General features: G+C 41.3%; 1 protein-coding gene across 6 annotated transcripts in view; it reads left to right on the plus strand.

Annotated features, from left to right (window-relative positions):
- LOC142377096 (inositol 1,4,5-trisphosphate-gated calcium channel ITPR1) overlaps window positions 1–13,216 on the plus strand; it is an 80,500-nt gene that overhangs the window by 30,312 nt on the left and 36,972 nt on the right. For 3 of the 6 annotated variants that reach the window (XM_075460867.1, XM_075460868.1, XM_075460870.1), the window contains exons 26-40: window positions 923–1,088; window positions 1,420–1,593; window positions 1,703–1,777; window positions 1,881–2,018; window positions 2,863–2,988; window positions 3,082–3,282; window positions 3,379–3,630; window positions 4,191–4,316; window positions 4,402–4,530; window positions 5,938–5,964; window positions 8,944–9,064; window positions 9,172–9,356; window positions 9,436–9,584; window positions 9,671–9,782; window positions 10,538–10,570. In XM_075460867.1, the coding sequence (XP_075316982.1) occupies window positions 923–1,088; window positions 1,420–1,593; window positions 1,703–1,777; window positions 1,881–2,018; window positions 2,863–2,988; window positions 3,082–3,282; window positions 3,379–3,630; window positions 4,191–4,316; window positions 4,402–4,530; window positions 5,938–5,964; window positions 8,944–9,064; window positions 9,172–9,356; window positions 9,436–9,584; window positions 9,671–9,782; window positions 10,538–10,570 (2,014 nt within the window). The remainder of the gene's footprint in view (window positions 1–922; window positions 1,089–1,419; window positions 1,594–1,702; window positions 1,778–1,880; window positions 2,019–2,862; window positions 2,989–3,081; window positions 3,283–3,378; window positions 3,631–4,190; window positions 4,317–4,401; window positions 4,531–5,937; window positions 5,965–8,943; window positions 9,065–9,171; window positions 9,357–9,435; window positions 9,585–9,670; window positions 9,783–10,537; window positions 10,571–13,216) is intronic. The other 3 variants (XM_075460871.1, XM_075460869.1, XM_075460872.1) reach the window with 3 other exon arrangements.

A 13,216-nucleotide genomic window follows, 5' to 3' on the forward strand; every position in this document is an offset into this window, starting at 1 on the left:
ACTCAGCTTTTCTACAGAAATGGTGGCAAATATGAAGTCAAAGAGGATACAGGGCTCTAGAGGTCGCACGTGCGACCTATTTTCTCAATGGTGCGCCTAAAAAAAATCTCAGGTTGCACCGGTGCAACCACCCATTCGAGGGGAGAAAAAAAAAAAAAAAAAGTCTAAGCGACTCTGAAAGTCTCCCTGTGGTTCAACAACAGACACACGTTAGACCCATATCGTGGTCTAAACCAATCAGAGATAGTGAAGGGCGGGACCCCCCTCTGATTGGCCCGTGTACGTGTGTGTAGGTTTGAACACGCGCATCCTGTAGTCAGACAGAGAGGTGATGAACCGTCAGATAAACAGTGGATGTAGCCGCGGGTGATAAGATGAACGATTGACAACTTTTTGGTTAAGTTAAGGCCTGATACGTCTGAAAATAACCACAACCAATGCTCTGACACGGAGCCGTCAACCTCCCACGTTATGTCAAGCCCTGGTCCGGAGCTAGCATCAGATAATGAGCCACATACGATCGACTCCGAGCCAGAACCAACTGAAATTAAAAGGGGTAAAGTGTATACATTTCCAAGAGAGTGGCTCGACCAGTTTCCCTGGCTAAGATGCAGTAAAGCCGATAAATATAATGCACTGCATTTACTGTAAAGTGTGGCAATAGTGCAGACAAGTTAAGTTCAGTAAGTTTGTAGAATTGGGCTTCAAATAAAGAACTTTATTTTCACCAGATTGCTAGCTAATCGTTTACAAGTCAATATTGCCTATATGGACAGCGATTTAAAAATAAATAAATAAATAAAAGTGAACCTGTAAAACTGCTGTGTTAAATGCAAAAAAGTTGGGCGCACCAGTGCAAAAAGTTAGTCTAGAGCCCTGGGATATTTATTTGAATATGAATGTGTGCTCTTTGAATGTCTAGTGAAGAGAACACCCCGCTGGACCTGGATGATCATGGTGGTAGAACCTTCTTGAGGGTACTGCTTCACCTAACCATGCATGACTATCCTCCTCTGGTGTCCCGAGCCCTACACCTGCTCTTCAGGCATTTCAGCCAGAGACAGGAGGTTCTGCAAGCATTTAAGCAGGTATTCCAGCTGGTAACAAAAAAAAAGCAAACTAGAGTAATGGAACCAATAATTAATAAACGTACTGTAGGTATTTATTTTTATTTTTAATGCGTATCACATTCAAGACAAGCCCATCAAGCATTACATACCATAGTCGGAAAACTGTAAAATCTAGCGATTATCATAAATACTAGAAGACACTGAGGTACTGATAAATGCCCAGTCATTCTGTGCATGCATACAGTCTCTAAATAAATAAATGTACAGAAATATTTTATCTGCTTAGTATTTTGTCCCTCAGTTTTTTCTACCATTGACCTCACACTGCAACGACTTTGTGTGCTAACAGGTGCAGTTGCTAGTCACAAGCCAAGATGTGGAAAATTACAAGCAAATAAAGTCAGACCTGGATCAGCTGCGCTCTATTGTAGAGAAGTCCGAGCTCTGGGTGTACAAGAGACTGGGGCCCGATGAGGGCATGGATGCAGGAGAGGCGCTTTCAGCTGAGCCAAAACGGAAAAAGGTGCAATATGTTATACATCAAAACAAACTCACCGGAAAGTTCCCACTACATCTTGATGACTGAGGGGTTGTGTTTTTTTTTTAATACTTTGTTATGCTGTCATCTGCAGGGGGACTCAGGAGCCATAGACAAACCAAAGAAAGCAGAAAGCACAAGCAGTTACAACTACAGGGTTGTAAAGGAGGTAATAATGTTATTGCCAGTATAAAGGTTTGGTAATGATCTTCTTTTTGCAGGCGTTGTCAACATCTAAACAACTTTAGTCTTTTGTCATTTGTCCCACTTAGATTCTGCTGCGTCTCAGCAGGTTATGTGTCCAAGAAGGTCTGTCAGGTAGGAAAAGCAGGAAACAGCAGCAGAGGCTGCTGAGGAACATGGGGGCTCATGCTGTGGTTCTTGAGCTGCTACAGATCCCCTATGAAAAGGTACAAAAGGATCTCAATTAAGTTTTTGTATTTTAAATGTGCGTACGGAACTGTGCCAAAGTCTTCATATTTTGCTTCAAATCAGCCAGACCTTGTAATCTTGTGGTCTTATAGTTCTCCAGGTTCTCTGTAGGTGTTTTTCTGTTCACTGTTCTTTTTCTGGTCCTTGTATCGGACCATTTTCAGAGGAATGCTTTTTTTTTTTTTTTTTAATTTAGCCACTTAGCAACGACCTATGGATAATTCACCTACATCAAAGGACGAACCAACGCTGTGTCCACACGTAACGGGCAACTTAACCAAAGAATATGTTAAATGATATCCTTAGATTGTCCTTAGATCCTAGCTTGACACAAAACACATAATGTTTTTCCCAAATCTTTAGGTGCATTTATAAAAAAAAAAAGATACCAAAGGTGACACAGTGTGACAGACATAAAATAGGGTTTTTTCACCAATAAGTGCTAAAGAGTTTTTGAGCTGAAAAAACTGGCATATCTCAGCATGATGTTCTAAAGGAAACTGAACAAGCCCCCACATGACCTGACACTGGACCTCCAAGATGAATCTGGCCCTTCAGCGGATCAATCTACTGTAGCCAAAGCCTCATCGGAAATAGAAGATCTGCATGTAACGGGTGTCCGTCAATAAGCCACTCTTAAAGGAGGGAAACAAGCTTGGTCAAATTGACTGTTTTTGCTTTATATACTTTTTTTCTATTTATGTTTGCACATGTTTCAGTAAATTGCTGCACCACTTTCACATTTAACACAAACTGTATCAGGAAAGGAGGGTGGTTCAAGACTTTTGGACAAACCCTCACCAAGATTTCTTTCCCTTCCAGGGAGAAGACTTGCGCATGCAAGATATCATGAAGCTAGCCCATCAGTTTCTGCAGAACTTCTGTGCAGGGAACCAGCAGAATCAAACCTTGCTCCACAAGCACATCAATCTTTTCCTAAATCCAGGGGTGAGCTGTCCTCCATGATCATGCACCACTTCATATTGCTGCAAAGAGCAACCAACTGCTCTGCTTCTCCTGTCTGATTTGTCTTTTGCTCAGATCTTAGAGGCCATCACCATGCAGCACATCTTCACGAACAACTTCCAGCTGTGCAGTGAGATCAATGAGCGGGTGGTTCAGCACTTTGTCCACTGCATTGAAACCCACGGCCGCAACGTGCAGTACCTCAAGTTCTTGCAGACTATTGTCAAAGCAGAGAACAAGTTCATCAAAAAGTGTCAGGACATCGTCATGGCAGAGGTTGTGCCTTGTTTCTACGCTTTTCCCCTCCCAAATGCTTCCCAGTTATGCCACAGTCTCCCTCTGACTTAATGTAATATTTGTTTCTCTCTACAGCTGGTGAACGCTGGAGAAGACGTTCTGGTTTTCTACAACGATCGTGCCTCCTTCCAAACTCTGGTCCAGATGATGCGATCGGAGCGGGATCGCATGGATGAGAACAGTCCACTTATGTATCACATACACCTGGTGGAGCTTTTGGCTGTCTGCACTGAGGGCAAGAATGTCTACACAGAGATAAAGTGCAACTCCCTGCTACCACTGGATGACATAGTGCGAGTGGTGACTCATGAAGACTGCATCCCTGAGGTGAGATGAGACTCTGAATGAGATGCATTGAAGAGTTGGAATGAAAGTTTAATTCTTACTGTGTTTTTTTTTTTTATAAAATACTTACCAAGTGACATTCATGATGGATCTGGAAATACAATAATTATACTTTGCTGCATTTGAAACAAGCTTTTACATTCACCTTAAAGGTGGGGTATGAGATGTTTTCTGGAGCATTTTTTATCATATTGTCTGAAAAACCTCCTCACGACCCCATTGCACCCACTAAAATAGAATGTTTGGGGAAAAAAAATAATATTTTAGTCCATTGTAGAGGGTGTAGCAAGAGGAAATGTCTGACCAATAGAAGTAATGATGAGAGTTACTTCTATTGGATTCTGACATTCCAGTCAACCGTCAGCCCCCCTCCCCCGTCCCCCCTGCGCGTTCACAGACTCGTGACTCGTTCATGTGTTTTGAAGGCGTGGTTTCGAGGGGTGGGCTGAAGGGAGAAGCAAGGTTTTGTATTTTCAAAAATATAGCTTGCAGGAACCGTTTTTCCAAGATCTCATACCCCACCTTTAATTGCAATCCTTCAGGTGAAGATCGCCTACATCAACTTTCTCAACCACTGCTACGTGGACACCGAGGTCGAGATGAAGGAAATCTACACCTCCAACCACATGTGGAAACTCTTTGATAACTTCCTAGTTGACATCTGCAGAGTAAGGAGCACCATATTTGCTTTACACAGAAATAAAAAAAAAAACTGTGAAATAAGAGCCATTTTTTTACTCCCGTTGTGCATAGGTGTGTAACAATATAAGTGACCGCAAGCATGCAGACGTCATTCTGGAGCGCTATGTGACTGAGACAGTCATGAGCATAGTAACCACCTTCTTCAGCTCTCCTTTCTCTGACCAGAGCACAAGCCTGCAGGTAACCATGTTACATTTGCTTATGCAACGGTTCAAAAACTTGTAAAGTGGATTTGAATGAGTGAAATGCATGAGAATATCAAGCTTGTTTTAAGCCATGAAAAAGTGGAACATTTCAAAATTCTGAAAGAGACAATTGTGACAAGTCACAATTTATTGCAATATGCTTTGCTTGTTGTCCTGTCACCTGCACTGAATGCATGTATCTTGCTCAGAACACAATATTCCCACCCTGAAAGCGCAACTTGCAGGCAAGCAAACCCAGTGGTGTAGGGTGTATAAAGACTGTTCAGAGCATTAAAAAAGAGCCACTGCTCCATGTTACCTAAAATGACGCATTTGTGGGGGACAAAATTCTCAGAGGTCTTTTTTTTTTCTTATGGATTTCAGCATGCCTCCATTACAAAATACACCAAATTCCTTAAAAACTTTTCAAACGCAGATATTCATGATTTTTACGTTTATATCTGTAACAAACACAACCAGAAAAGGGCATTTTAAGGTTTTACCGAGTCTCATGATGAGTGAGTAGGGGGATGATAATGTTGTTGTTAGTACCTTTCCAAGAAGAAGAGATTATGTATTTTATAGCTCTTTTTGGGCTATGAAAATTAATAATATAATAAGAATAATGTAATAACCACATATTTTCTGTTTTTTAATACCCACTTCTGATAATGTTACATGGGCTCTTCTTCAAGGCTTTTGATTACCATTATGCGTCATGCTTTTTGTGCTCATGGAGAGGAATATCAGTACAGATGGAACATAAAATACAATGGCTGCCTCGTGAGTTTCCAGAAAAAAAGTCCCCAATTTTTGGGCTCTTGCCGAGAATTAGACTAGATGCACAGAGTGCTTCACATGTTAAGGGCTTCTCTAAGTGGCAAAATCCCTGCTTGCTCAGAGTTTGATTCATGTCATTTTGATTAATGAAAAGGAATAGTTGCTTTTCATTGCTCTTCATAAGCTTCCATCTGCCATGATCCTGTAGAGTTTATAGACTGTTGTAGGATAAGACTGCTTAGACTAAAATTGTTAAAGTCCTGTTGTCCTGATGAAGCGGTCCCTTAAAAGCAAACTTTGAACAGATCTTGGAAACATACTTTAAATATGAAGTACTTTTCCCTCAGTACTTTACTAATAATTTGTTGTACTGTTTGTTGCTAGTTCATACATTAGAAATCTCTTTAGTTAACTTGGATGCATTCTTATGAGAGAATAAAGGTTTTATTGTGTTGTTTCTCAATATGAAGAGCTCCATTTTAGAGTTAACACGCCGTCCAGGATTGACTGGTATATGTCACATGCATTGTGGTGTATTTGGATGTCCGTGTATTTTTAATTGTTTTGTTATTTTCCATGCAAGTTTTATTTCATCACTGCTTACATGTGTTCTTTGCTGCAGGCTCCTCTGCTGAGGAAGATGCTTCAGGTAGTTGTAGCAGTTTTACTTCAGCAGGGAAACAGACTTTGGTGTTATACAATTTTTTTGGGATGTTAAAGGTAGGGTAGGAGATCCTGGATTTTGAGTCCAGCGAAGCTGCATTTTGAAAATACACAGGTAAAAAGTCCCAACCCTTTTCTTCACTTTTCCCCCGAAGGCACGCCTCTAGAGTACATGAACGCGCACGAGCACGAAGGTGCACGAGCGCTGTTCTGACAGCAAGCATCGATCGTTGCCGTATTTAGTATTTAGTTTATGCTAACTATACGTTTAATAATGCTAGGTGCTAGCCAAGCTGGCTCTAGTTTAGCTTCCTGCCAAGCTTCTGGACGTTCACGGAGCAGGGTACGCGCACAGGGGGAAGGAGGGGGAGGGAGGAGCAGATTGCAGTTTGACAGACGGCATCAGTATCCAATCATTGTGAACGGTCCGTTCACAATGATTGGATACTGTTTTTCCTAGATTGTACGTTCTAGAGGCCACTAAAACTTTTCATATTTGTGTCAAAACTTTTAATTAATTGGTTGCAATGGGGGTGTGAAGAGTATTTCAAGCAATATGTAAAAAAAAATGTTCCAGAAAAAGATCCCCTACCCCGCCTTTAAGGAATGCGCTTTACCTTATTACGAGCTGTATGTACCGTGTGTGAGTCTTCTGTGAAGTATGTGCAAAATCCCAGATTTTTACTGGGTAGGGTTTGGGCAACTGTCTCTGGCTCTGGGAATGATGGGTGTCCAGCAAAATAACAAGCCACCACTGAGTCAGCATGCTGGTCTCACCACAGGCTCTATTGCTCCAGCTCATGTTTACGGGCCTGAAAAAGAAAGCACAGCCTCTTCCAATTTTAAGGTTTTATGTTTCAGGACATCGTATAAATCACCTGGTCCTCATCTGGTCTTAAAATCAGGTAAAGACAACCAAAGGAGAGCAACAGCACATGACATCACATTGTGCTTTGATAACTTTGCGTCTTAATTGCACTGTCTAGATTCAACAAAAACTAAGCCATTATGCAGAAATGCTGGGGGGGGGGGGGGGGGGAGAAAAATAGCTGCAACCTTCTATAGGAATTGATAAGGTAAAAAGCAGTCGGGTGCTAATTATCAAGTGTGTTCAATTAATTGACTATGAGTATGTGCGACTACCTCAATAAGAGCGGACGTTTTGTCAGTGTGCTGGTCTGCAGCGTTAAAGGGATAGTTCGCCTCTTTTGACATGAAGCTGTATGACATCCCATACTTGCAATATCATTTATTAAATTTGACTTACCCGCTGCTGCGTCCTGTGAGCCGAGTTCCAGCCTCGTTTTGGCGTTGACGAAGGTAGTCCGGCTAGTTGGCTGGGGCCACAGAAATAAAGCGTTTTGCTTCTCAAAACAATATGCCTTCAAAAGTAATACATTTACATCACAAAATCGTTCATCCAGAAAAAGTCAGACCTCACAATCGCTTCGCGCTATTTCTCTCTACCTTCGTATCACTGCGGGCTGTGTAGACCGTGCAGCCCGACGTGCAGACCGAGCAGTAAACACCGTAACAGGGCTATCGTCAGGTGGCTGCAAACATTGACAAGGTTTTCTTGTTTTGTTGTGCTTTCCCCAAGTGGGATCCTGTAATACTGTATGCCTCAGCAGTCGGATATCATTATGTACTCACCTTGTCTTTGTATCAGCTGCCTATTTTTGAGACAAATATGTGCGAAGTCGGTTATTAGTATCAATTCTTAATCATATACTACTTGTTCCTGTATAAAGAAACATGTTTAATTTGCCATGTACCAAGCCTAAGAAAAGTTCAATAAAAACTTGAATTAAAAAAAAAGAAGTAAATACTTCAGCAATGATCTTAGAGAAGCAACTGTTCCCGTTCACTCTTATGTCAGACTGAGTAATGCTCGGAGATGTTGGGGGGGTGGTCCAAAAGCTGCATCTCAGAATCTACAGGCCAGTAAGTATTTTTAAATGTTAAATTCATGACATCACAATTCGAAAAAGACTGAACGTGTTGAAGGGTTGCCAGAAGAAAAGCTCTTCTCTTTAAAAAGAACAGAAGTGTTTAGGTTTGCAAAGTTGTTTGTGAACAAACCGCAAGGCTTCTGGAACAATGTCTGGAACCAAAGTGGAGATGTTTGGACATAACACACAGCTTCACTTTTAGCAACAAACCAAATGCAGTATATCAGCACAAATCTCTCATAACAACTGTCAAGCATGGCAAGGTGGGGGTGATGAATGTGTTCTAAGACCATCTGTCAGACAGCTTGAGCTTGGCTGAAATTGGGACATGCAATGGGACGTAGATCCCAAACACGGCAGTAAATCTACAATGGAATGGCCGAAAAAGAAATAAAGCAAGGTCTGGACTGGACCCTTTAGAGAGCTGCTTGTACTCATGGCTGAAAACCTAAATAAACTAAAACTAACTAACTAAATAAACTGAAGCTGCATTGTAAAGAAGAGTGGGCCAAAATTCCTCCACAAGGATGTGAGAGTTCAATAACATCATACTGAAAATGATAACTTCAAATAATTTCTGCTAAAGGCGGTTCAACGAGCTATTGGATCATTGGTGTGCGTAGCTTATCACACAGTGGTTCTGCATTTTGGCTTACTTTTTTTTTGCTAAATAGACAATGACACAGCATAAAGTGCCTTGTGTTTTCAGTCGAAGTTTTAATAACCTAATTTGTAGGACCAGGTAAAGACCAGATCATTTAGCTTATTCTTTCCCAATAATGTGAAATCTTAGAATTGAGAGATGTACTTTTTTTCTCACATGACCGTAGCACTGTTTGAAGAGGGGTGTGTGTTGTCTTAACACTGTGGTGAGGACAGATGGGGTTTCTTTTGTGTCGTTGGGAAACCTTTTCTTTCTTTCAAGACCAAAGCACGGAGTTAAAACAAGAAGGAAAATGGTGATATAAATTTTATATGATTCCTATTTGTTTACTTTTGTATCTTCCTGTCAGACCAGGCAACCAGTCTTTGTGCAGCTGCTGCAGGGAGTGTTCAGGGTCTATCACTGCCATTGGTTGATCCCAGTCCAAAAGGGCTCTGTTGAGAGCTGTATTAAAGTGCTCTCTGATGTTGGTAAGTTCAACACCCTTCTCAGCTCTCATGTTAACCTCTTGTAATTCATAGTAGCTTTTTTTGGTAAAAATGGTACTTAAACATGCTTTTTGCGGTGTGCCTCTAAGCCAAAAGCAGAGCAATAGCCATCCCCGTGGACCTGGACAATCAGGTGAACAACCTGTTTGTGAAATCCAATAGCATTGTGCAGAAGACAGCCATGAGCTGGAGACTCACCGTTCGCAATGCGACTCGAAAAGAATCTGTGGTGACCGCATCGCGGGACTACAGGAACATCATCGAGAGGCTGCAGGTATACTTTGTGTGTTTGCACCTACTCGTCCCGGTTCATTTCTACGAACATTAAGGATGTTCATCTGTCTGTAATGAAGGACATTGTGTCAGCTCTCGAGGACCGCCTGCGTCCGCTGGTCCAGGCTGAGTTGTCAGTTCTGGTGGATGTGCTGCATCGGCCTGAGCTGCTCTTTCCGGAAAACACCGACTCACGCAAGAAGTGTGAGAGCGGAGGTTTCATTTGCAAGTAAGCAACATCAATGTACATATGGGGAATCTTCAATATAACTAATGATTTGGAAATGAGACTTGAGGACCAATGTGTATGTGCAGGCTGATCAAACATACCAAGCAGCTGCTGGAGGAAAATGAGGAGCGACTGTGCATCAAAGTTCTGCAAACGCTTCGGGAGATGATGACTAAGGACAGAGGTTATGGTGAAAAGGTAGGATGTGGTGCAAAGGACGATTTTAGTGTATATCCGTTGTAAAGATGAGTAACCACCCAGTAAAGCATATACATGTGCACATGTTTGCTTTTCATTGCGTACGTTGTATAAATATAGTCATGAAATATAATGCACTGATAGTTTGTCACAGTTTTTTTTTCAAGCATAGTTCTGATTTGTGTTGGGAGACAGTGTAAACTTTTCAGGGTTTATACAGTATGTGAAAGAAACTTTGTTTAGCCTCGCACTTTAAAACAATCCTTAAATAGCATTTTGTTCAATATCTTTAAGTTTATTTCCTTGTGCTCAATGTTTCATCAGTATTTAAACTGAAATGAAAGTGACAGTTATCGTGCAAGTCCTCACACAAGAACAGCAATATGAAACAATGCACAGTCAGATTTAAAGCATGAGAACAAACTGATAGTCATTGCATTTCATTTTCATGTAGCTATGTAGTTCATTGTGTAGGATTTTGCATTGTTAGGCTCAAACTGCATCACATATTCCCAAGTAGTCGGTAAATGGGGTTTGTTACTTTCCAGAACTTTTTCCAGTCACTGTCACCTCACCATAATACTGCGCAAATGCTGCTCACTTTGGTAAAATCTGTTCACAAATACTATTCTTCTCTGTTGCTGGAGTATTTCAGCAGTCCTAACTAACATGTCGCATTGTACCATTGACCTCAGCTTTAACTTCCTCTTTCCTGTGTAGTTATCTAATCCCTTAAAACTTCTGTTTTCTTTCAGCTCAGGGCCTTTGATGAGATGGATATGCCTAAGGTTGTCTCTTTTGTTTTTTTCTTTTATTCATGCTCTTTGTTTCTCTGCGCTCCTTTTTGTTTTGTCTGTGTAACAACTCTAGTTGCTCTGTAACTGCATTGTGGAAGCTGCTGTCGCTGTGTTGTAGTTAGCGGGGGCTCTGGGCACAGCTAGTAGCAAACATGGGGCAGATTAATTCTGTCTTAAACACCTGCTACATTGTCTGCAATAAAACTGTGTGTCGATAAACTGACAGAGGTGAAAATGAGGGAGGCTGGATGTGTGCTGTGGCTGATTGCATGCTGCTCAGCAGAGTTCCAAGGTGACTCACTTGCTAGCTGGGCCAAGTGCCGGAGCTGCATTTGTGTCCGCTCACTGTCCTCACTGTGAACATTTACATGCCTAAACTTTGTGCCACACTCCCTACCATGTCAAGAAAAACTCATTTTGAAACATTTTCACTCTGAATTTTAATCATAAGTCCAACTAAAAATGTATCAAGTGTGTTTTACAAGATGAAAAGCATGAAAACAGATTAGGTTTTATACCTCACTGGTTCAAATCTCAACTACAAACAAATCTTATCTCACTATCATATAATTCTTTTTTATTTTAAATTTGCTCGTCTTTTCTGTGCATTCTGGCTTTTTCCCGCCTTAAATTGTTTTAAAGTCCTGCTATAGGCTTTGGAAATTAAAATTTTTGACTTGGATATATAACAAATTTATTTATCTTTTTGGTAGCCGTCACAGAATCACAGCTCTGCATATGTCACAGAGGGAAAAAAACAAACACTTTCTGTAGTTGTTTGTGTGTGTACACGTTGGTGCTGGAGAGTGTGATTAAGGCAAAGTTAAGGTGCACAATAATATGTTCCCTTTTGTTGACTGCATTCGCACACTGCCAACGCAATCTGACCAGAGGGGACATATTATTATTAGGTAACAGTGTGTTGCTAAATGCTTATATCAGGGAAACCTTTTTCTCCATCGGTGCCCCTGGAAGTTTAGGGTTTTAGCCATGGGTTTGTTATGTATGAGACCCCAGCTGACGGATTTAGGGATTTGGAAACTTTTATGTGAGGCTGTCTTTAACGTTCCAAGTTGCTTATAATTTGACTTTTTTTTCCCCCATGTTTATGTTTTTTAATTTTTGGCCAATATGCAGCACCTTGGTCAATGGTTGTGTTTAATTGTGCTTCACTTTTAAACTGACTTGACTTGAAAAAACACATGTAAAGAATGAGGTCAAGCGGCTATAGGCTAATTCAGATAAAATGCGTAAGAAGACCGTGTGAAAATATTACAAAAAGTATATTGTAAAAGAATGGGACATATAAAATGAACACAGTAAGAGTAGAAATATAGTTGCTTTTTAACCACACCCTCTCCAAGGCAAGTGGCTGCATTGTGGGCATAATTGTTCACATGTGGCCAGAGAACTCTACAAGGGGGCACACCGGAGAACTCAAAACTAAAAACAGGATAGCAACAAAGGAAGTTAGTTTTTATTTTATGTTATGATCAGGAAAGTCAAGGTGAAAGCTTCAGTACTGTTGATGGCATAGGTAAAGGCGCTAAATAAACGACTTAGGACATCTGGCTGTATTTGGGCCCATGCTGCCCCCTCTGGTCAATTATATAGTGCATCTTGTATAAGCTTACAGTTAATTCCTGGTGTTTTCCCAAATGACGCAGGACATTAAAAGCATCCATCATACAAGTCCATATACATCATTAAAAGCAAGCACATTTCTGTCCCAACACAGCATACAGTAGATAAGCAAAAATACTACATGTGAGAGGATAAAGGGATGTAGAAAGTAATGACCGCATGACTCAGATTTTCTTATTAAGTACAAGAAACACTTATACTTACACTGTAACACCTTAGTTCAGACTTTTATACCTTAGAGGGATGCAAGAACGAAATAAAAGAAAGAACGAAAGAAATGCACTTCACTTCTGTGCACCACCATGCACTTTCTATGTCTGGTTTCTGCAGAAATTCGGGTAAATGTAGTGAAACCATAAAAGCGAATCACTTCCTCTTCTTGTCTGTCCCTACAGTTGTTTTATTATAAGCTCAACTTTTCATTAGGTGTTTCCCCCGTGCCTCCTCGGTGCACCAATAGGGGGCACTGTGACTGTGTGTACGCGTTTTCTATGTGCATTAATGAGTGTGAGGAGCTGTGGCAGTCATTGAGGCTGTGTCCTAGTTTTTCTTGCCTGCAAGCTGCACGATTCTTGGGTCCTCGCCAACCCCGGGCTGGGGTTACATAAGAACCAGGCTTTTTTTTTCCTGGAACTCAGCCCCACCACTGATGCGCGACCTTCAACAGTAATTGCCAATAAAAGTGTGAAGGAGCTGTTTACCCACTCGTTATATGTGTGCATGCACGCACGTGTGTGTAAACCTGTGTGTATAAACGCAGGTTTTGAACAAGGGGGGGTTGGGGGGGTTGGGGGGGTTGGCGGCATGTTAGCATGAATCTTGTCAAGTGTTGACAAGTGGTGTCTGTCTGCACATGAGAAGCAGCTGTGGTGTAAGAGTGGCAGATGAGTCGAAGCCTGCACCTCTCCTCTCTCGTGTGCCAATTTCCACATTTCTTTTCACCTGCTTTCTTCTTTCTGTCCATGTTAAATCAATGTGGCACATTTCCCAAAC

This window comes from Odontesthes bonariensis, chromosome 3, assembly GCF_027942865.1.
Source record: "Odontesthes bonariensis isolate fOdoBon6 chromosome 3, fOdoBon6.hap1, whole genome shotgun sequence".
NCBI classification, from domain to species: Eukaryota; Metazoa; Chordata; class Actinopteri; order Atheriniformes; family Atherinopsidae; genus Odontesthes; species Odontesthes bonariensis.